At 43.3% G+C, this 23,960-nt stretch overlaps 1 protein-coding gene and 1 long non-coding RNA gene across 3 annotated transcripts; both read left to right on the forward strand.

The window, feature by feature from the left end:
• Positions 1–726: 726 nt before the first annotated feature.
• Positions 727–11,038, forward strand: LOC125633532 (uncharacterized). 2 transcript variants are annotated; one of them, XR_012667860.1, is made up of 3 exons: positions 727–1,549; positions 2,329–2,497; positions 9,081–11,038. It is a non-coding gene; the product is annotated as an uncharacterized LOC125633532 (long non-coding RNA). The 2 variants fall into 2 exon arrangements; XR_012667859.1 differs by lacking the exon at positions 727–1,549 and having other exon boundaries at positions 1,556–2,497.
• Positions 11,039–21,541: 10,503 nt separating this feature from the next.
• LOC142071464 (uncharacterized) lies at positions 21,542–23,567 on the forward strand. Its single transcript, XM_075126210.1, has 2 exons — positions 21,542–22,421; positions 23,010–23,567. Exons 1-2 carry the CDS (start codon positions 21,839–21,841, stop codon positions 23,159–23,161), a joined length of 735 nt encoding a protein of 244 aa, XP_074982311.1. The 5' UTR covers positions 21,542–21,838; the 3' UTR covers positions 23,162–23,567.
• Positions 23,568–23,960: the final 393 nt, after the last annotated feature.

Here is a 23,960-nt window from a genome sequence, read left to right on the forward strand (position 1 = left end):
TATTTTAAGAGCTCCCTGTAAGCAGAGTTCATTGCTGCCGGCCAAATTATGGGGTATCGCAGGGTTGGGTGTTTTTTGTTTGTTTGTTTGTTTGTTTGTTTGTTTTGTAGGGGGCAGGATTTGTTTCTGTCCCCTTTTCACACCGAATGCTTTGGGTAATTGTTTGCAGCCTTTGCCAAAGATCTGAGCTCGCTCACATGAGTTATGTGAAGAAGAGAGGAGCAATGGTTAAAGAGACAACATCCATCCTTCTTCCCAGAGCCCTGCAAGCACATCCAGTATTCCAGCGTTTCTAAGTGTGAGAGCAAAACTAGGAGATGACCCAGAGCGTCTGCTTCTGGACACTGGCTTGTTTTTATTGCGAATACTATTACCGAAGTGATTGGCAAGATCAAGGGCAGGAAGACAGAACGCAGGAGAGCTGTCTGTTATATGTTCTCTCGCGCGCTCAGCTCGTGTCATACGCAGCAATCCACGCCACTTCTGCCTAGCCGTCTCGGAGTGTAATGGCCATTTCCTTTGTCTAATAGCAATGGTTACTTTGTATTTACACCCTCGCTATACGGCAGCGCTCTAAAGGATCAGCAATCTCTTTCCTCCCCTCCCTCCCCCCCACCGGAGGACTTTCATCCTTTTTTGTATCCAGAGCAAGCAGTCTTCCCCCCCCCCCCGCAGCTAACTCCCCGCAACGAAAGTAAATCTATTAGAGCGAAGTTGAGGTTTAGAACGAAAGCACCAAAACGCACTTCGGATGAGCCGGGCTCATTTGCTAGAATTTATTCGGTGCCCATGTAACTCTGAGCAGATGTTCCACACAGACAGTAGTTGATTCAAATATGCAACATCTTTCAGAGCAGAGATCCGTGAGACGGGTTTTTTTTTTTTTCCCCTCTCTCTCTCTCTCTCGCTCTCGCTCTCTCTCTTCCCCCTCCCCCAAGCCTCTCAGAAAACTCCCCCTGCGGTATGTTGGAAAATGAGCTCACCCAAATCTCAGTAGGCAGCAGTGGAGGAGCCGCAGGCCAATCAGGAGCTTGTCTTCGAAAGCCAGCCGTGCATTGGTGGAGGGGAAAATCAATTATCAAATAATCGATCAGCAGGGAGCTTCGATCTGCGGGGAGTGCCAAAAAACTCTCCCTCGGAACAGAGAGGCTAAGTTCTCCAAAGCAGAAAGATTGCTCACTTGTTCTGCTTAGCCATAGTACAAGCTGCTGCCTAGGGGCAGACATAAACATACCCTGCAAGGGGAATAAAAGACACCCTTCACTCTCTCTCTTTCTCTCTCTATATATACAGGGAGAGAGAGAGAGAGAGGCAAAGAAAAGTACTTTTAAAAAGTTAAGGTACGACATATTTATGTCAACACGATGTTACGGAGCTTGATATGTGAACTCAGCAGGCTGACAGCTTATACTGACACAGCAAAGCATTCAGTGCCAGCGTTTACTGTTTACAACACACACGTTTGTGAACCCGAGGCATCTTCAGCAGTGTTCCTTGCATGCAGTGGTCCATACACGTCATGTAATGACCGTACTTTTGATTGTTTGGGGTAAGGACGATCACTTTTTCCTGCGGCATTCCAGCTGCAATTTTTGACTTAACAGCAGAACCTGAAATAGTAAGAACGATCACTAAGAAGTGGTCTTCTCGTTAGTGTTTACCAGGAAATAGTCTGATTTCTTTCAATTTCTCGATTAAAAAAAAGAACTCTATGCTTATGATTTATTATTATGGCAATTTTATGTTTGCTTTTGGGATGCTCAGGCAGTAAGTCTTAAACAGAGACAAATCACATACGATTTCTGCCAGGCCAAAGTCTGAAATGTAATGTTAACAGACGGAATTCCCAGCATCAACATAATCCCTGCCTGCGATCTAAATCTTCTCTTAAAGTATATTTTAGGGGGCAAAACAGTTTAAACTCACTTTAAAAAACAAACCAAAACCAAGAACTTTTCTGAAGCAGTAATTGCAGCGACGACGCAAAATAAAACAGTATTTTTATAGGGATTGCTATTGAGAGAGCTCTAGTATTCCCTAAACCGTTTCTTTTCTCTGCAGGAGAGTGCAGTTGTTTCATATTCTACCTGTGTGATTATTCAAATGATCCGCCGGCTAGGTGTTTCAAATTTGTCTCAGAAAGGAAAGATCTGTCATCGATCAGATCAGTTCAGTAGGGTGGGAAAAAAGTGCCAAATCAAACATTAAAATATTCACACATAGGGCTCAACGATCCTTAAATGAGCTGCATGGGGCGGGTTATCCGAGTAAAATCTACAAAATAGAAATTACTGTGAAATGCACTTGGGTAAAGCTGCTTTTTAACAGCTTTGAGGGACCATGGAGGAGACAGATCAGAACAATTTGAAGCGTGCAGATACTCTTTAGTCCATCTCTTCCCGTGACATTTCAAACCTCAAGAAAACCAGTTTCGATTTCCCCCCCTTTGCTGTAGGACAAACCTTCTTTGCCAGCGATGAATATAAAGACTTTTCAGGTAAGACTATTTTAATACCCTAACCCTTCCTCTTCTCAGTATTGGGAAGTATTTGTTGTGCTCTTAACAGACGTATGTTTGATTTCTATATTTATTTAACTCAGAGACTGAATTCAGAAGCGATTCCCTGTCTTACAGGTTCCTTCCAAAGGAGGATACAGTTTAAATTCCAGAAATGCAATGCCTCTCAAAAATAAAAAAGCTTTAAATCTTAAATCCAGCGTCACTACCAGGCCTTTATGAGAATAATTCAGAACAATCGGGGCTAGAACACTTTTACAATGTAATTACAGTAGTACAAATTGTTTGCCCAAACCTCATTCTGGATAAGGATTTTACAATTAGCAAACAGTTATTACTGTTGGGGCTTGCTGCGAGAAATTGCACTGAGGACGTCTCGAGTTGCAATCTACTGGCCATAAAAAGACTAACCAGGCAGCAATTAATCATCTATTAAAAGGGAAAAGTAAACGGACAGTTCCACACTATCTTAGTAAACTACCAACGACATTTATGTGTTCTGTGACTACAGCGACGCACACATTCCCAACTACTGCCTTTTTAGGAAATGTAGCTATTTTTTGCCAAAACTAGGGGTCTGATTGCTATTTGTTGCGGGAACCCATTTACACTTGCCATTGTACTATGGAAAAGAAGCTGTGGGCGTCCCTCGAATTTTACAGCGAAATGTGCAATTAGACAGAAAATAGGCAGAATTGCCTCCTGGATGTAGATCTTGACTTTCGCTTTTTCCTTGTAACTGTGTTTAACAGATTTAGCATTTAAGAAGACGTGTTTTGCTTTGGAGCTTTGTCTTCACTACTTCTGTGATGCCACGGCGATAATCATTTTACTTATTCTTCACCTCAGAATTTGCAATTTGAACTTGTATAAGCGAAGGCCTTTCACATGAGGTAGAAGGAGAGGTCTCAAAGTTCAGATGATGATTCAGAGGAAAATGATGAAGAAAGTCCTCCATTAAGTGGAATTTGTATATATTTGCTTATCATATAATAAATAAGACTTTAAATCAGTCTGCATTTCCTAGCTTAAGTACATAATTAATTTTACCTAATAGCATTAAAATGAGTACTAGTTTTCTGATGACTTTTTATAGTTTGACGGGAAGGGGCTTGCAGTTGGGAAAAAATCAACAACAATACATACTCCTTCTCCATTAATATTTACATTTAAAAATTCAAATAAGGTCAAAATCCCCGAAGAAAACAGATTTTAAATGCAGTAGAGAGATAATAAAGGAATGTGGCAGATAAGAGTTTCAAGTGATATGAGTCAAGATACCAAAAAGTCAAAGCCTAATGAATGGCTGTGAGAAAGGTGAAGAACTATTTAAAGATCTATTAAAGGGCAAAATCTGAAAAGGTGATAATAAAAGGAGGTTAACTGGAGGGGATTAAGTGAAGATGTGAATCAAGTGCCCATGTGCAAGTAAAACTGTGGTTCATGGAGGTTTGTTTACTGGATTCTGCTTCAGAAAACAAAGAACGCCTGGTCCAGTTAGGAGTCAACCAGAGGTCAGCTTGTGCTATCCAACAGTCAGAGACAAAATAGTCAAGTCACTGTATTCAGTAAACAGTCTGAATGAATAATGGTAGAAATGCACTTTGCGAAGGAAAGAACTGATTTCATTAGACTTTTCTATTTCAGCTCTTTAGAGTAGCATGGAACTTGAGGGGAGGAGTAAAATGAAGGAGGGGGGCACTACACTATTTAACATAATTACCAGTTCTGACACTTTCAGAAATTATAGAGGTCTTTTATTAATTAAATGGCGGGCTTAATAAAATATTCATAATAAAATTTACGGTTGACGTAAAACTTTCTAAACACTGTTGTAAATTTTTAATAAATTAACTGAGAAATGAGTTACTAGCCTTGGCTTTTGTCACTTAAACTTCTGCATAAGTAGTGAATGTAGAGTGACAGCAACGTGGGAACCTTTCAGAACCAAAAATGTGTCCAATTACAAAGGGTTTTAGATCTCGGAAAAGTCGCCCTCAGATCTAGAGGTAAGCATGCCTTTTTTATAAAACTCGTCTGTAGTGACGGATTCCAAAGAGCATTAGGAGTAAGGTCTGATCTGTTTTAGCCTATGCTATACCGTACGTTAGTATTTTAACATTCACATGACAATTCAACGTGATAGAATGAAAGACTGAAGTCACAAAATTTGCATTTGTGAAAAGTAAAAAGATCCACTTCACAATATTATATTTGCACAGGATCAAACGATAGTTAATGTTAAGTAGCTACAAATCAATCTGGTGTATTTTAAATTGCAACCTGTAAGAAGTCCACAATTATGTTTTGGATGATCAGTTATTTCTTATTTGAGTTATTAGTAGTAGTATTTTGTTTAGCTGCCTAACTTTTTTTTACTATAACTCTATTTCAAAGACTCGTTGCTTTGTCGTTTATGTTGCTATACTTCTCGCTTAATACAAAAATCGCTGGGTAAAAAAAAACTCTGGTTGCTTAATTAAAAATAATCTGGTCGATTGTTTTGCATTTGAAGACTTGAGCTTTTGTGCCGTCTACTGGACAATGAAAAAACTACAGCCATAATTTACTTAAACTTTCTTTTGGATAAAAGTACATTTACGGAGAGGATGGTGTGCCTGTTTGGAGGGGCGTGGCGTCAAAATTGAAGATGAAGGAAAGAAAAGTGGACCCGAATGCGAGATCTATAGATTAAGTTACATATTTCTATATAAAAAACTTTTATACTCCAGGTTTAACGGCTGAAGATTTTATTGTTTCATGAACTACACTCAATCAATTGCATTAAGGGTGACCCCAGAAAGACGGTTTGAGTTTATATGTGTGAGACGGTCTTAAACATTTAGATAAAGGTGAGTGATAGAAAAAATGAGGATAAATATTGGTAAATCCTTCAGTTTTAGAATTATTATGAATTAAAGTGCTGTAGCTTATCCCAATGTAAAAGAAATTCTTTCACTTCTAAGCAACACTGAGCGCCACAGATTAGTACCAACGGAGAGCAAATTACATTTAAAAATAATTAAAATTGTTTGTGGGGGGAGGGAGATATGGACGTTTAGGTGAGTAGTGCATTATTTCTTATGTGATTGCAAGGGATAAAAACCATGCGCGTTACTGCTTTCATTTCGTAATCAGCTGCCTGTAAAAGTGCTGCGGGACTCCCTGTCGGATGCTCTGAGATACATGCAGCAGAAGTTGGATAATTTCCTCTTAAACTTGCAGTATACACTTTTGGTTCTCTGTTCTTTAGCCTATATAGGAAGCTGTTTTAAAAAGTCAAGCAAAGGAGATGTTGCAAAAGCTACACAGACTTTTGCAGATGGATTTGGAAATGCTTAGTACAAAGATTTATTGAAATTAAAATCCTTATTGCATTTAATAAAATAGTGTACGTTTAGATAAAAATTCGGAGTCAAAGTGAGTTTTAGAACATTATGACCATAAATCTGGTTAAATAAGCAATTTTTATTTATGCATGTATATGTGTGTGTTTGTATATATACACACACACACACACTGTAGAGACCTTAAAATATGCTAAACAGAGCTGTAAGGAAACCTTTAACCACTTGCATTAGACCAAGAACTATAGATATCTTGCTTTGCAGTCACTTGCAGAAGTGGAAGGTAATCGTTTCCCACTATCACTGTGAAAAGTTGTTATTCTGAATTCGTCTGCTCACATAGTGCTGTCACTCAAAGAAAAGCTTTTCATACAGATTTGAACTTTATTAGCGATGCAAGGTTTTTTTTACACTAGACAAAATAGAAATGCAATTACCCTGTGCGCATATTGAACGCTTAGCACAGTATGTCCATCCTTGTACATCAATATGAAAGTATTTGTGAACTACTACAAGCCTCATTCAAATTATCCATTAACAAATAAACACAATTTTGAAGCCACCAGCCATGGAAAACTGGTATTTCATAATCTCAGTTGTACTATAGTAAAATCAGTGTATTTTGTTAGACCCTTAAATGCTGTGTTTGCTTAGAGACAAATTTAACATATAATTTCTTTCATATTAACTCATGGTATTCAGCTTGTCTAGCGAATACAGTTCAGACATATTTCAGATTACCTATAATACTGATGAAAAATGCAATTAAATAACTAAATCAGGAATTGCGAGCAGTTAAACTTTAGGAAGAAATATGAAATGTAGGCTTTTTGGATGTTGCATGTTTAGTTTTCATTAGTGCATAGGGATTCTGCAAATCATACATATAGGTAAACTCAAGCATAAATAACAAAAAAAATCGTTAAGATATTCAGCTATGTATTAACATATTGTACGAATCAAGCAATGTTTTGTGAATACTTGGTCTTGTTTGAAACTAAAAACCAACAACCCCAAACTACTCCAAATAACTAGTTTTACCTGCGGGGACCTAGAAGAATTATCTGAGAGATCACTTTCTACAGTGGTTGGTTTGGATAAATGCTACCTTAAGGGGGTTACAACGTACCAGATAAGTACATACAGACGCTAGCTATTGTGCCCATCTAAAACGAATGACTCCGGACATGGACCAACATTACAGAGCAGCTCGAACTTCACGCAGGATGGCTTTCCTGGTGACCAATTCAGAGGCAAATCCCCCCCACCCCTCTCTCCTGCTAGGTTTCGCTACGGCGCTGCACCGTCTGACGCCTGGCTAAACGCAGGCAAACCCTGCTGCCCCAAGGAGAAGCCTTCCCGCTCCGCCCTTGGCTGTTCGTTTGTTTTTAAACCATCCTCTTCTGGTTCGAGCTTCCCGGTTTGTCTCTCTCCAGCAGGGTGAATTGGAGGAGGGAGAGGGGTGTCTCTTTCGGGCTCCCCTCTCCCTAGCTCAAAGGCCTGACGCCGCTGAGCAGGCTAACGGGGCTCTTGCCTTCAACGGCCGATGTGTGTGAGCGTGTTTGTGTGTTACACAGACCCTCGCTTTCCATAGCACACCCCAGCTCGGGTCCTCTCTGTCCTGTGATGTGTGTGTGTGTGTGTGGGGGGGGGGTATGAGTGAGAACTATCGCTGCTGGGTGGATACAACCCCCCCCCCAGGTTTTATGAAGAGCTACCCCAGACAGCTTTACTCCGCCCTTACTCCTGATCGCTTGCAAGCAGCACGCGGGGTCACTCCAGCCGCCAAAGGAGGAGAACTTCCATCCTGACTCCGGATTGCTCCAGAGCCCGCAGGCTGGCGGTGGGGCCGGCGGGACGCCGCGGGGGCGGGCAGTGTGTTTCTATGCCCTCTCACTGGTCACTCGCTGGGCTTTGTTCCCGTTCGCACAACAAGCCAACAGAGACGCTCCTGACACCGTCCGCCCGGAGCGGAACGGCCCCGCTTTGCGACCGCTTCCCCGGCCCAGCGTGTCCGAACGGCACCTAGAGCTCGGGGCCAGGCACGTGCGGGCCCCTGGCCCGCCTCTGCCCCGGCTGCCTCCGTCTCCTCGCCATGAAAACCAGCCCGCAGCCCGCTCTCAGCGGCAGCCCGCGCCGCGGCCGCAGCGAGAGGCCCCGCGTCGCCGGCGCTGTTGTGTCAGGTGTGCTAATGGGACTAGGGCCGCGTGGAAAACGTGCGAATGAGCGCGAGTCCCTCCGGCAGGTACCGGCCGCCTGTGCTGTCTGCCGCCCCGGGACGCAGCCCCGAGGTGAAAAGTGAAGGCGAGTCAGGCAGCGGCACCGGGGCTGAAGCCAGAGGCGAGCGTCGCGTGTAGCCAGCGCCGGGGACACGTCTCACCCCGCGGCGGGCGGGCTGGGAATTGGTCGCCACCTGGAGAGCAGAGCCAGGGGAGAGAGAAAGGGCATGTGTCCGCGTGTGAAAGAGGAGACGCGCTACCAAAGGAGCGGGGCTCCAGGCAACCCTGCCAGGGGTCTGCGCCAGGAGCACCCGCCCGGAGGAAGCGCTTACCAATGTCTCCCCAGCCCGCCCCGCGCCTTGACGAGAAGGCGCAATTTCAGTCCAGTGTGTCGCTTTCTCCAGCATCTGTGGGTACATGATCACAGGCTTTTGCATCCTTGCCTACTGACTTTATTAAATGGAGCTGCGAAGCTATTTCAACCTCTGTCTTTCCCATCTGCAAACTATCCTCCTGGAAGGAAAAGGGCTGCAAAAAAAAAAATTTTTTTTTCACTCGCTTTTCCCCCAGTGCGCTGCATTATGGGTGGTGCACAAATGACTGATCTCTGAGTAGCTCCTTTCAACCCAATCCTGGAATTGTGTGTATGTGAGAGCCAGTGTCTGAGGGGGTGTGTCCTGAGGGTGACACTGTGTATATGTTTCTGGAGGTGTGTTGGCAGTGTGGATGTAGCTCTGTTGGTCCCAGGAAATGAGAGAGACAAAGTAGCCGAGGTAATATCCTTTATTTGGCCAACTTCTGTACCTGTGTGTGTCTCAGTCTGTGTACTTGTGAGCGTGCGTATGCCTATGTATCAGGGTGTATGTGTGTGTGCCTATCTATATCTGAGTCCCCTTAGGAGAATTTTTCAAGAAATTGTGGCTGCTAAAAAAAAGCGTATGCTATTCTAAAGATCAGTTAAAAGCCTGCTTGTTAATTATTTTCTTTTCTTTGCAGGAGAGTTGTCCAAGCTGAGGTTTCTCCCTCATCCTTCCCTGCAAGAGAGCAGAGTGTACACCATGCGCGCCTCATCGTCCCAGAACACAGGGCCAGTCCTAGCCTGGGGACACAAGGATTTCAGCAGCATTTTTCCCTACGGGGCGGACTAATTGTACAGAACCCCACCCCCTTTCATTCCTCCCCACTTACTTGAGCACACGCAGCTGCAGTCACCCTTGTGGCTTGGAAGGAAAGGCGGCCTCCTGCACCAAGGCTGCAAGGCCAGTTCCCCAAGGCAGCAGCTGCGAGAGGGAGGGGGGCAGGCGGTGAAAGCTGCACTTTCCTCTGAGCAGAGTAGTGTTCCCTCTGAGAGGCCCCCAGCCCCAGGAGCCGGCTCCCAAGCCCTGGGCCTCCCGCATGGAAGCAATGTTGCCTCCTCCATAGCCACTAAGCCATCCGGGCAGGCAAGGTTTGCAGTTTTAACTCTGGCTATTAAACCACATTGTCCTTGTTATAGTTCAAGGGGCCAGATCCATGTGTAGGAATCAACTGTTCGCACCAAGCACAGAGGCTTACAGCAAGAGATTTCAAAGGCCTGATTTAGTTTGTGATTAAGAGAACACCACAAGATAACAGTGATGATTGTTTCATTTAAAAATTACAAAAAACCCTGTCATTCAGCGGGTGAGAAAGGGTAACAGAATGGGAAGATTCTACAAAGAAACACCTCGGAAGTGTGTTCGCTTTCAGTTTACTCTATTGTAGACTATTCAGTTTACCTATAATATTTTACTCTGGTTATGCTGGCTTCATTCAAAAAGTATTATAATTGCATTTTACAGAAAACGTTCACTATCTGTTTCTAACCATAGACTTAGAAACGGAGCCAAGCCAGGAAGCATAGATCTCAGATCAGAGCTGTATTCAAACTTCCCAAAATCTGGAAGTGGACAGATCTACTTGGAATCATAGAAATACCTAGTAGAGCAACCAGCTCAACTCCCTGCTAATGCAGGATTGTTTCCCAGCATTTACTAGTGCTTTGTCCAGTCACTTATTAAATATTCTGCTGATGAGGTTTTCATCACTTCCTGAGGGAGATTATTCCCCAACCTGTTTTAGGCTCAGATTATTAAAAGCTATTTAGGCACTGCTGTGCTCAGCACCACAACATCAAACTGAGTGAGAAGCCTAAATATCATGTTCAAAAGGGATTTAGGTGCTTAGGAGTCTAAATGCCATCCACAATGGCATTTAGACTCCTAAGTACCTAAATACCTTTTGAACATGATATTTAGGCTCTTACGCCTAAATACCTTTACAAATCTGGGCCAGACTGTCAGGAAGTCTTTACTTCTAACTACTCTCCCTTTTACCACCCTAGGCATACACCTCCTCACACCCTTCCAATATTTATAGATGGTTTCCAGTCCCCACTTTGGCTGGTTTTTAGGACCAAATTAGGTTTCCTCCTCCAGCTCCCTAATTATTTTTGGCCCTGTTTCTGTTAGAAAACTACCAAGTTTGACAATGTCTGTCAAATTCAATGGTGGCCTAATCTTATAGCTACAGATGGGCCTGAACTATAACTGCCCAGCTATCATCAATGGGGTCAACCTGTGTTAATCAGTTTTTAATCAAAATGTGTTTTAGGGTCTGTCATAAATATAAAGGGAAGGGTAAAAACCTTTAAAATCCCTCCTGTGGGCAGAGGAAAAACCCTTTCACCTGTAAAGGGTTAAGAAGCTAGGATAACCTCGCTGGCACCTGACCAAAATGACCAATGAGGAGACAAGATACTTTCAAAAGCTGGGGGGAGGGAAAAACAAAGCCTCTCTGTCTGTCTGTGTGATGCTTTTGTCGGGGACAGAACAGGAATGGAGTCTAAGAACTTAGTAAGTAATCTAGCTAGATATGTGTTAGATTTATGATTTCTTTAAATGGCTGAGAAAATAAACTGTGCTGAATGGAATGGATATTCCTGTTTTTGTGTCTTTTTGTAACTTCAGGTTTTGCCTAGAGGGATTCTCTATGTTTTGAATCTAATTACCCTCTAAGGTATTTACCATCCTGATTTTACAGAGGTGATTCTTTTTACTTTTTCTTCTATTAAAATTCTTCTTTTAAGAAATGGAATGCTTTTCCATTGTTCTTAAGATCCAAGGGTTTGGGTCTGTGGTCACTTATGCAAATTGGTGAGGATTTTTATCAAGCCTTCCCCAGGAAAGGGGGCGTAAAGGTAAGGGAGGATTTTTGGGGGAAAGATGTTTCCAAACAGGCTCTTTCCTAATAATAATAATAATACCGGTTAGACATTTGGTGGTGGCAGCAAAAGTCCAAGGGCAAAGGGTAAAATAGTTTGTACCTTGGGGAAGTTTTAGCCTAAGCTGGTAAAAGTAAGTTTAGGAGGTTTTCATGCAGGTCCCCACATCTGTACCCTAGCGTTCAGAGTGGGGAAGGAACCTTGACAGGGTCTCTCTGTATTACAAATGTAACTGTACCAGAACTAAATGAAATATTCCAGGGGCAATTACACCACAGTCAAATAGAGAGGCACTGTTCCATTAGATGCTGCTTTGCTATGCAGCTGAATTAGGCTTTTCAGTTGCTATGTCACATTATTTTTAAGAGTTTCTATTATGCTCATCACAGCCACAGTTCTGCAACGACTTACACAGATGCTGAAATTTAAGTCAGGATATGTCTACACAGCAAAGGAAAACCTGCAGCTGGCCTGTGCCAGCTGACTTGGGCTTGGGCTGTGGGCAGAAGTGTCAGAAGCTCCCGAAAAGTGTGTGTGTGGGGGGGTGCCTGAACCGTGGCCCCACGCCGTGCAATGTCTCTTCCCTCTGAGCCCTCCCCACTCCCCCAGTTCCCTGAGGCCCTGCCCTCATGCCGCCTTTCCCCCCCAAGACTCCGCCCTGATGCTTGCTCCTCTCCCCCTTACGGCTGGTAAAAAGTGGGAGCCCATAGCCTTCCCATGTTTAAAAGTGATGGGGGCAAGGCATCCAGGCCCCCCCCATTCCAGCACTCCTGGCTGTGGGGCTGTTTCATTGCCAGGTAGACTTCCAGGCTCGGGATGGAGCTTGAGCTCTGGGACCCTCCCATCCCACAGGCTCCTAGAGCCCGGGCTCCAGCCCGAGCCCAGCAATGAAACAGCCCTGCACAGCAATCTACACAGCAATGAAACAGCCCTGCAACCTGAGTCCCACGTGCCTGAGTTGGCTGGCACTTGCCAACCACGGGCATCTAGTTGCTGGATAGAAATACCCTGAGTCCTAATGAAAGCAAAGGGGCTTCTCATGTGCATTAAGCCAAGTATATGTCTGAGTACTTGCACGTCACTGGGGCTTTGATCATATTGGGGCTATAGTCAGTGGAAATTCCCTAACAGTCAACAGGATAGCCTTGTTGTGGCCTCCTTTGCCCAGGTACTTGGGTTGGGAAGCAGATTACCATCTTGTGTTCTTTATCTGCCCAAAGGTGTCTTGGGCCAGGCTCCTAACTGAGGAGTCAGCAGTGCAGATTACCTGCCTATTTCTTTCTGGTGGGTCCCTTTCAGTACTTGCCTCTTGACTGTAGGGGCTACAGATCTCTCTTTGGCTCTCCAAGTCTCATCCTTCTCTTTTTGGTTGACGATGGCATATCTAATGCAGCTATTGAGACTAAATGGTCCACCTCTTTCCCGAGGTTCGAGTCTACCTAGATGACAACTTACTTTTCCATCTCCATCCCACTCTGGGTGTTAACCTCCTGCATAGGATAGCCCTGTTTGGTCTCTATCTACATACCTATCCCCTATTGTCTTTGCTCAGTGGATTTAACTGACATTCGAGTTGCTTCACATTTTATTCACAGTGGACATGCTATGGCATGTGGACGTGACGTACTGAATAACAGCCTCTAATTCTTAAAGCAGCTTTTCTTATTTAGTGTACTTTATATTTATTTACAGTTTACAGAGAAATCTTTTTTTAAACGTTGTTAATTGCTGCTCTTTTATTCCTTTCCCTCTGTCCTTTCTCCAGTTTGTTTTCTAAGGCAGGGGTTCCCAAAGTTTTTTCCCTGAGGCCCATCTGTGCAGCTGCAATAGGCACTGTGGCCCACTATTAACACTTCTTGAGGAAAATTATTACATACATATAAACTATAAACAAACAATGTACATGTTTCCTTTTCCTTTTAATGTAAACAATTGTAATGATGGAAAACCCTAGCAATATGCACTCAAAGAAATGCTTCAAGATCTTTGAAACCAGACAATTTTAATAAAACTACACTTTAAAATAATGTTGAGAGCAAAATGTGGCATTCAAACAGGGAAAACACAATACGTAAAACTGAACAATAAGCAACACAACAATGTTAACAAAATTGTTAAAAAACACATTGTGTTGTTTGTTCATTTTGAAACAAAATAGTTGTCCAGCTTTGAACACTACGTTGGGTTTTCCATTATTTTAGTGTAACAATCTGAATTTCTGTGCTGTGTAACTAAAGACCCAAACCTACTCTCTACTAGTTAGAAAAGAATGAAATATTGTCACTAATAATATAAAACAAACAGTTATATTATCACACACTGAGGCAATGGGTACTCATCTGATCTGGTAAAGGAGAATCCAAACTTCAAGTATGTGTCATCATATTTTCTTACCACTTTATTTTTTTGGCTCCTCATTTCATGTAGCTGTAGATGGGCCAGGACTTTCATTATCTTCTCCACCAGTGCACCCTTCTCGTTTTCGAAAAATAAATCCATCCATGTCAGACTGAAATACTGCTTGCTGTTTTTTACAGTTGTAAATGGCTGACTGTGTGTATGTTGCTAGGTTACCTTGCAGTGAAACGCACTGTTGTACTTGCGAGAATTAATCTTGATATATTGCACTTGCTTTTTAATAAATAAATAAAATGAAGTTTCTTCTATACTCTGTCCAACATATGCAGCTCAGGACATTATATTTATATAGCTTTTACTTACATCACAGGAGTCACGTGGAGTTAAAGATTTACTAAAAGCTTGTCTGGAGAATGCAGTTGCGTCAGCGGACCATCTGGGACTGTGGGCCGCGGCCCACGGTTTGGGAACCCTTGTTCTAAAGCACTTCTTACCTGCCTGTCTCTTTTCTTAATTTAGATTTTGTTTAGAAAGTCTTCCTCACTCATATTTTCCCTTGGATCTGTTGCCTACTAATTTTACTTTGAAGTTCCTCTGCATCATGTTGGAGGTACTTGGTGACTCTTCCTCTATGTTGATAAGATACTCACATTTAGCATCTCTCTACACTGGGCTGGGAATCATGTTGCCTCAATTAGTTTTAAACATGGTTTTAAAGCAATTAAATTTCAACCAGTTTACATGTGGTTGGGTTGGCCAGCATGAATGGTGCCAAAATATTGTAATCAATTTAAGCTACACTTAAATAAATCTGGTTTACACACACACACAAAAGGAGTGTCCACATTGTGTTTGCATGTTTCTTTTTAGACAAGACCCATATGTAGAAACTGTGCCAGCCAGACTAGCCAAGCTGCTCCAGAGGTTTTAAGCTCCAAAAATTCCAGCTGAAGTCCATAGGAGTTGTTGGTGCTCTGACAATCAGGTTCAGTAATTGTGTTTAAACTAATTTAGTTTGAACTTGTTTTAAATCCTGTGGAAAACTGGTTCAGATGGCTGTGTTAAACTCCAAAGTGGACAGTCTTTGGATTGGAGAGAATTTTTCTATATGACAGTATTGGGATACTATACTATATTTATATTTGAGAAATTGCTTTCATAAGGTCAATAAAAATTGCTAAAGATAAACCCGAGAAGTTTCAACCCCAAATGTACTCCCCCCCGCAACACCTTGACCTTTAACATTTTAGGCGCTTACAGCTATATAGGAATAAGTTTGATCAAATTCTCTTTTGAGTAAGGGATGGAATGAGGGGGGCTTTTTCACAATTTTATTTGAGGAGGTGTTTGGATCAGTCACAAATGTATATTTTGTGTAAACTTCAAGCTTGTCTTAAACTTGTCTTCAATGAGGACAAGTCCTGTCTTTGACAGGTTTGAAGAATTTCTGTTTTAGAAAAAACAAAATGAGAGAGATTAGAAAATGGTGTAGCTTATGTACTAAGTACATAATGTTCCATCATTTTTAAAAAAAGTTTGAAGGTCCAGTATCCCACATACACACATGCATCACACACGCTCACTCACATATACATCACACATGCACACTCACTCACACATTAAAGCTACATCTGCATTAACCGGTCTGGAAGCTCCTTGTTCCTGGCCTGCTAGCTGTCCTCATAAACGTCCTTTATATTTGTTATCTGATTGTGTGATCACTAGATTGTTATTGTTTCTCTTTTCTATGGTCAGTTATTTTGACTTTTGACACCTTTTGGCTTTTTATCACAGTTAGCCAGCAGTTCGTTTCTTCCCCCCCGTCCTCTCCAATTCATATGGATGGGAGCTACACATTTTTCTGTTGTTTTCCAGTTGCATTCATAGGCCTTCGTTTTCTGGCCTTTTACCAAGGATCCTTCCTCAATTGCTTTCAGCTTCTTACCCCCAGGAGGGACTAGCTTACATTTGTTTAAATATTTTCTTTTTGTTTGCTTTATCCTTTTCTGTTGAGCCTGTAATTTAGTTCCGCTGACACAAATGGTTAAAATACCTAGTTATACTACAGCAGCATCTGTTTTGTTTGTTCACCACAAATTTTTATTTTTTTTCAGAGAGTCACACATTAGAGATTAAAAATGCTATTGGGTTATTTATTTTAAATACTTATACAGCCCACAGCACTGTGGTATCTCACAAATTGTAATGCACTTATCCTCACAATACCCCTGTGAGGTAGGGAAGTGCTGTTTTACAGGCTGAGGTACCTGAAGACTGGGGGCTAGTTTAACAAAGAAACTGAGAGCGCCACCATTAATTTTTAGGTACCTAGAAAATCACTTGGATTCCCAAAGCCTGGGCTAGGTACCTAGACCCCTTATACAATGACTGGGGAGAGCTAGGCTCCTCAGAAGGGGATCCACAAAAAAACAGCAGCTATATGAAATAAAATTTGTGCTTCATCTAGTGAGTTCCCCCCCTGCCTTTCTCTCTTACTCTTTGAAATATCACAAAGCCGCCCCTGGGTGTTATATTCCAGCTAAGATCTTCCAGTTTCCTCCCATCTTTCTCAACCTCTAAGATTTCAGGATTAAAAACAGAGCGGCTCCTATTTTCATAAACTGCCCTCTCTCCCTTGATTCTGTTTATATGGCTGCCGCTCTCTTGCTGCTATTACTGCAAGCCCCTTTCCCAAAATGCATTGACCCCTCTTCTTGCTAATGTTTTCTAACAGCAGTTATGTTAGACCCAGTGCTTGCAAAACACTGAAACGTTGCCCTAACTCCAAGGCTCAGATTTCAGAGCTCTCCACCATATCACTGCTGCTCAGGTGAAGTTAATGGACCTGATTATCCTTTCCCTCTCACACGTTTTATACCAATGTACCACGATTGATTTCAGTGGAGTTGTTGCTAGTTTACATCACTGTAAATGAGAGAAGGATCAGGACCAGTGTCTGTCCCTGTCTAGTCCCCACTGGAGAGGCTGAGAGAGCAGAGAAATGGCAGTAAGGCTATCATTTTAGAGAGGCTTGCTGGTTTCTGTTTATCTACAACAGCTGTCAGAACAGTCCCCTGCTACAGCTCTACATCCTTTCAATCATCTTGCAGTGTATTTTTATTTCATAGATAGGATTTCTGCATCAGTTTGGTTTGCATGCATTTCAAATGAATAAAATCTCATCTAAATGCTATTATTACAACAGTGAAAATCTTTCTTAACTTCACTGTCAGGGTTAATTGGAACAAAGGGTGGGAGAAAAGGGTCTTGATAAACTTAGTGGTAACAGCTTCTCTGTAAATTTAAAAAATGAACCTGGATTTTATTCCTAAACAAAGGTGATTTGGAGTAGAAAATGCTCAGACCCGCAGTCAGTTTTGCAACATTGTGATTTTAAGGTGAAATCACTCAACTCAAACTTTCCATAGCAAATGGAAGAGGAAAAATATCTAATTAAAGGAAATATTAGTTAACCAAAAGATGTCCCTTTCATAATAGAAGTTATTATGGGATTTAAAGGCACATTCTAATTAAAACAGTTCACTAATTATCTGCCTTACATCTCATCTTTCTGTCTAATCCCACTTTTAATTATATAGTTCTTTTTTGGCACATTACATATCAAAAGTATTACATTTTACTAAAAATAAATCCTTTTACTAGTGATGATAGAGAAGAAATACTGTAGCTGCCCCCACTGAAATACATATAGTACATTGTAATAAAATGTCTTCATTGTGCTTTGAAAAGAGAGATTTGATGCAAGAGAAAAAAAAATTAATTTAAAGACTTGGGGCTTGTAAAGCTTTGAAGTCAGAGTGAGGAAATACCTCTAAACTACACTGCATTTTGTACATGTGCTTGGCTGCAAGAGTTTATCATCATACATGGTCTCTGACTTGTAATCCATTGGAGCCTGATCCTTCTGCCATTGAAGTTAAGGGGCGCTTTGCCCATGGCTTCCTTTGGAATAGGTTTTGGCCTTTGAACTCTGGTAATGTATAAATCAAAGACCTGAAGCAATGCTATGCCATCAGAGCTCCATCACTTATGAACATCTCTACTCATCAAGATCTCAGTTAAAGGCTACCAAATTGGGAGTGACTTGTGTCAAACAGCTGGGGGATGTGACTGAGTCAGGAGCTCTGGATTCAGTTCCTGCTCTGCCAGTGAATTGCTGTGTGACCATGGGCAAGTCACAACTTCTCTGTACCTCCGTTTCCTCGTCTCAAAACGAGAATAATCATTACCTTTTGGGGCTGTTGTGAGGCTTTAGTGGATGTTTTGTCAATTGCTCTGACACAAGGTGCTATGTCGGTGAAATGTATTCTTCTTCAAATGATCATCATTAAAATGCATTTTCTTCCACCCGCTCCCCTTGGCTTGCACAGGAGGTAGCAGAAAGATTTCGCTTTTATGTGCAAGCAGCAGGCTCTTTTCCTTCCTTTGGGTGTGGGGGTGGTGAGTTTAGAGAGTTGAGGACCCTTGACAGAGAGAGGGGTTTTTTTTCCAAGGCCTTTAGGCTTGAATCCAAATGGCGAGCTCAGACAGATCTGTGACTGGCAAGTCCTCTGAGGAGAGACAGCCTGTGGATTAATGATGCCAATCCCTGCTCAGATTTGCATGTATCATTTACTCAGCTTTGCTCCTGATGGAATTAGGTATAATTCTTTATTGAATATTACTCTTAATGTATATTTAAGCATTAAAAATGAATACGAGCGTGTGATAAAATGTAGGAAATAATTTATAAACATCTAAAGTAACATAAGATATGGAGTACTTGGCTGTCCTGCAAACCTGAGCAAATGTCTATATAACACTACTAGGCTTCTTCCTTCTTGGATGTTTTATTATATCTTACTGACCTCTTAATGACAGCCTGCTAGCACCCCAGCCTGCCAGAGTCTGTTGACATTTCCAAATATATAAACGGTTCTTCAGCTTTTAATATCTCTCCTATGTTAAACTGCATTGGATTGAAGCTTGGCATACAGGTCATCAGCCCAGATGCGATTTTTCACCCCTATAAATTTATAGCAGTTAAGCATTTTTTTAAAATTTTAGATAGCCTTAATCTTCTTCTTTTCTCTTGGTTTCTGATGCAAAATCTTCATCAGCTGTGGATATGAAAAAATATAGATTTCTTGATAATGATTCCTTTCTTGGATGCGTTGCAGCTACTGGTGCAAAGGGTTTTATGGTTTGGGGCAAAAAGCCACTGCAAGTAATAATAATCATTGTCCCTAATTAAAGTGCACTTAATTGCTCTTGCCATCTTTTTCAGAGGGGTGGGAGGGAGATTAATGCTTCTGTCGGTCCACCATTATTTAATTTAACCATTTCAGCACATTCCTGCAGTCCTTGCATAGGCAGGCTGAATTAAGGTCTATCAGCGCCAACATCCACCAGCATTTCTTCCTCAGGAATACTGTTTCAGACAAATTCCGACTTCTAGCGAAGACACTCGCCAGGCCTGACTCCACTGCCTTGCACCCTGTGGAGTTATTTAGATCTGTGCAAAGTGGGTGCAAAGGGCTTCCATACTGATTTGTTAGCATTTTACATCCACTTTGCAGCCATCTAAATGACTGCACAAGGTGCAAGGCAGAATTGGCTTCAGTTCTTCCCAAGCAGTCTAGGGCACATCTACTCTGCAACACCTCCCTTCCCCCAACCCCCACAGCAGGGACTCTCAGAGCCTGGGTCAGCTGACTTGGGCTTGCATTAGGGGGCTAAAAATAGTAGTGCAGATGTTCTTACTGGGGCTAGAGCTTGGGCTCTGGGACGCAGTGAGGCCAGGCTCCAGCCCAAGCAGGAATGTCTACACTGCTATTTTTAGCCCTGTAGTGCAAGCCCCCTGAGCCCGAGTCAGTTACGTGAGGTCTGAGACTTGCTGCCACAGGGTTTTTATGTTTTTTCTCAGTGTAAACATACCCTGAGTCTTGTCCAGCTCAGCCCACCAGGGACAGTCCTTGCTCTACAGTCCTCCCTAGGAGCCAAGAAGGCCTGGCCTCATTTCATTCTCTCTGCCAACTGACCAATATGTTTTAGCTTTCCTTTTTGCAACGGATCTCTTTCTCTCTCTGTGGTAGCCACGGTGCCTCACGCATGCTGCACATTCACTTGTTGGCTGATCCACACTCCTTTGGTCCCCAGCATGGCAATCTGGTAATGCAGTCTGTGCAATGAATCAGTCTGGAGGTAGTATCCAAGACACAAGAGGCTGCCCAGCTCCTCTTGTGTCCTGTTCCACTTTGCCCCTGTCGTCACTCACTGGCTTTGACATGACACAATGACTTTTGCTGAAGAGCTGCAGGGGGGATGTCAGGTGTCTTGGGTTCCGGAACAATATTCCTCTTCTGATCCCATCCCCCTCTGTAGCTTCTTCCAAGCAGCTAAGGGAATATGGATAGGAAGCAGCCATTGGCAACACGTCAGCCATACCAGTTGGGCTTTCATTGCTGCAGGGCCAGTCAGAGAGAGGATGCTATGGAAGCAGAGTGGATCTCCATAATGTGCCTTAGTTCCATGCAATCTATGTGTATAAATTTCAGCCCCCCTCAGAAGCCAAACCCAGTGCTCACTCTGCAATGCCACCAGCTCCTCCTCTCAAAAGGGACGATACAGAGAAGTTATCCTTTGTGGAAATGCCATATATAATTTAACAGGGATGAAACCAAGAATTTAATGTATAATGATATCTTTTCCACCGATTTTTTAAACCAATCTATAGAATTGAATAGAGAATCCAGAGGCATCTTTAAAAATTCTATAGAAATGTTATTGTTCTGTACAGAATTCTCCAGGTCTTCTCCATAAGGGAGCTGACAGCCAAAGCCATGGAGGTTTTCACCTAAGATTTCCCCTCCTGTGAGGGAGAGGAAGATATTGGCTCAAAATGGGACGAAGTCTTGCAGTCATCTAGCACTCAATCTGTACTGAAAACAAGTGGAGTCTGCTTGTGTACAGAGGGGGATTAAGAATTGATCATTGGTTATGGGCCATGTTCAGAGGAGGTTCTATGTCTGGGCAGTGGGACAGAGCAGAGTGAGACAACAGCACTGGTTGGCGTGCATCAATCACAACTGATAGCTACTGTCCAACTGAGTGTAGCGGTGGACATTAGGACCCAAGGGAAGGAGATACTGCGGCTCTGAGGAGCAGTAACTTACAATGTAAATTTCCTTGTACCAAGGCCAACATGTCACACTGAGTGACTGCTCCCAGGCTCTGCCTCCTGCAGGGTAACCATCCCTCACATACCCTTTCTCCTCCCCCCTTGGAGCTGAGCGCCGGCACTTTGGCCATGAAAGGCACAGAGGTGTACATATTCTCCACAGTGAATAAGCCTGAGCAACATCTACTCAGTTTTTCTTAGAGCACATTTCTCTCTGTCATTGTCATATTGAAATATCACAATTGAATAATTCACATTAACAAACAGAATATTTGTTTTCATTTTCCCTCAGTTAATTTCTTAACTAATTCAAAGTGAATCTTCTTGGTATTCAAGCGGTGAGCCTGGCTGCCCTTTTAACAGATTACACGGAAACTTTACTATGCTAAACCACACTACATGCAATTTCATAATGTTCTTTAACAGATCATGAGTACGACTGCCTATGGGCACCATTGACTCTGATGGGACTTTGCTTAGGGAGGATAATATGCCGCTATATAGCATACGGTGACAAATACCTATTTCAGCTGAATTATGCATAGTGATAACGATATGCAGTGCCACTCTGTAGAGCAACCCAATATGGCTGCTACAGGAGTAATAGCAAGGTGACCTAGCCCTGGTCTACACTAGGACTTTAGGTCGAATTTAGCAGCGTTAAATCGATTTAAACCTGCACCCATCCACACAATGAAGCCCTTTATTTCGACTTAAAGGGCTCTTAAAATCGATTTCCTTACTCCACCCCTGACAAGTGGATTAGCGCTTAAATCGACGTTGCCGGCTCGAATTTGGGGTACTGTGGACACAATTCGATGGTATTGGCCTCCGGGAGCTATCCCAGAGTGCTCCATTCTGACCGCTCTGGACAGCGCTCTCAACTCAGATGCACTGGCCAGGTAGACAGGAAAAGAACCGCGAACTTTTGAATCGCATTTCCTGTTTGGCCAGCGTGGCAAGCTGCAGGTGACCATGCAGAGCTCATCAGCACAGGTGACCATGATGGAGTCCCAGAATCGCAAAAGAGCTCCAGCATGGACCGAACGGGAGGTACGGGATCTGATCGCTGTTTGGGGAGAGGAATCCGTGCTATCAGAACTCCGTTCCAGTTTTCGAAATGCCAAAACCTTTGTGAAAATCTCCCAGGGCATGAAGGACAGAGGCCATAACAGGGACCCGAAGCAGTGCTGCGTGAAACTGAAGGAGCTGAGGCAAGCCTACCAGAAAACCAGAGAGGCGAACAGCCGCTCTGGGTCAGAGCCCCAAACATGCCGCTTCTATGATGAGCTGCATGCCATTTTAGGGGGTTCAGCCACCACTACCCCAGCCGTGTTGTTTGACTCCTTCAATGGAGATGGAGGCAATACGGAAGTAGGTTTTGGGGACGAAGAAGATGATGATGATGAGGAGGTTGTAGATAGCTCACAGCAAGCAAGTGGAGAAACCGGTTTTCCCGACAGCCAGGAACTGTTTCTCACCCTAGACCTGGAGCCAGTACCCCCTGAATCCACCCAAGGCTGCCTCCTGGACCCAGCAGGCGGAGAAGGGACCTCTGGTGAGTGTACCTTTTAAAATGCTATACATGGTTTAAAAGCAAGCATGTGAAAGGATTACTTTGCCCTGGCATTTGCGGTTCTCCTAGATGTAGTCCTAAAGCCTTTGCAAAAGGTTTCTGGGGAGGGCAGCCTTATTTCGTCCTTCATGGTAGGACACTTTACCACTCCAGGCCAGTAACACGTACTCGGGAATCACTGTAGAACAAAGCATTGCAGTGTATGTTTGCTGGCATTCAACCAAAATCCGTTCTTTATCTCTCTGTGTTATCCTCAGGAGAGTGAGATATAATTCATGGTCACCTGGTTGAAATAGAGTGCTTTTCTTCAGGGGACACTCAGAGGAGCCCATTCCTGCTGGGCTGTTTGCCTGTGGCTAAACAGAAATGTTCCCCGCTGTTAGCCACAGGGAGGGGAGAAGGTTGAGGGGGTAGTCACGCGGTGGGAGGAGGCAAAATGCGACCTTGTAACGAAAGCACATGTGCTATGTATGTAATGTTAACAGCAAGGTTTACCCTGAAAGAGTGTAGCGACTGTTTTATAAAATGTGTCTTTTTAAATACCGCTGTCCCTTTTTTTTTCTCCACCAGCTGCATGTGTTTCAATGATCACAGGATCTTCTCCTTCCCAGAGGCTAGTGAAGCTTAGAAAGAAAAAAAACGCACTCGCGATGAAATGTTCTCCGAGCTCATGCTGTCCTCCCACACTGACAGAGCACAGACGAATGCGTGGAGGCAAATAATGTCAGAGTGCAGGAAAGCACAAAATGACCGGGAGGAGAGGTGGAGGGCTGAAGAGAGTAAGTGGCGGGCTGAAGAGAGTAAGTGGCGGGCTGAAGACAGGGCTGAAGCTCAAAGGTGGCGGCAGCATGATGAGAGGAGGCAGGATTCAATGCTGAGGCTGCTGCAGGACCAAACCAGTATGCTCCAGTGTATGGTTGAGCTGCAGCAAAGGCAGCTGGAGCACAGACTGCCACAGCTGCCCCTCTGTAACCAACCGCCCTCCTCCCCAAGTTCCATAGTCTCCACACCCAGACGCCCAAGAATGCGGTGGGGGGGCCTCCGGCCAACCAGCCACTCCACCACAGAGGATTGCCAAAAAAAAAGAAGGCTGTCATTCAATAAATTTTAAAGTTGTAAACTTTTAAAGTTCTGTGCTTAAAGTGCTGTGTGGCATTTTCCTTCCCTCCTCCACCACCCCTCCTGGGATACCTTGGTAGTCATCCCCCTATTTGTGTGATGAATGAATAACGAATGCATGACTGTGAAGCAGAAATGACTTTATTGCCTCTGCAAGCAATGATTAAAGGGAGGAGGGGAGGGTGGTTAGCTTACAGGGAAGTAGAGTGAACCAAGGGGCGGGGGGTTTCATCAAGGAGAAACAAACAGAACTTTCACACCGTAGCCTGGCCAGTCATGAAACTGGTTTTCAAAGCTTCTCTGATGCGTACCGCGCCCTCCTGTGCTCTTCTAACAGCCCTGGTGTCTGGCTGCGCGTAACCAGCAGCTAGGCGATTTGCCTCAACCTCCCACCCCGCCATA

Source organism: Caretta caretta, chromosome 3, assembly GCF_965140235.1.
Source record: "Caretta caretta isolate rCarCar2 chromosome 3, rCarCar1.hap1, whole genome shotgun sequence".
Lineage (NCBI taxonomy): Eukaryota > Metazoa > Chordata > Testudines > Cheloniidae > Caretta > Caretta caretta.

What these genes read in the sequence shown, in the direction of transcription:
- LOC142071464 (XM_075126210.1), top strand. Translation starts at nt 21,839, where the DNA reads ATGCAGAGCTCATCAGCACAGGTGACCATGATGGAGTCCCAGAATCGC. An exon ending in AGGCGGAGAAGGGACCTCTG is followed by an intron (nt 22,422 to 23,009) that starts GTGAGTGTACCT and finishes TTTCTCCACCAG; the next exon opens with CTGCATGTGTTTCAATGATC.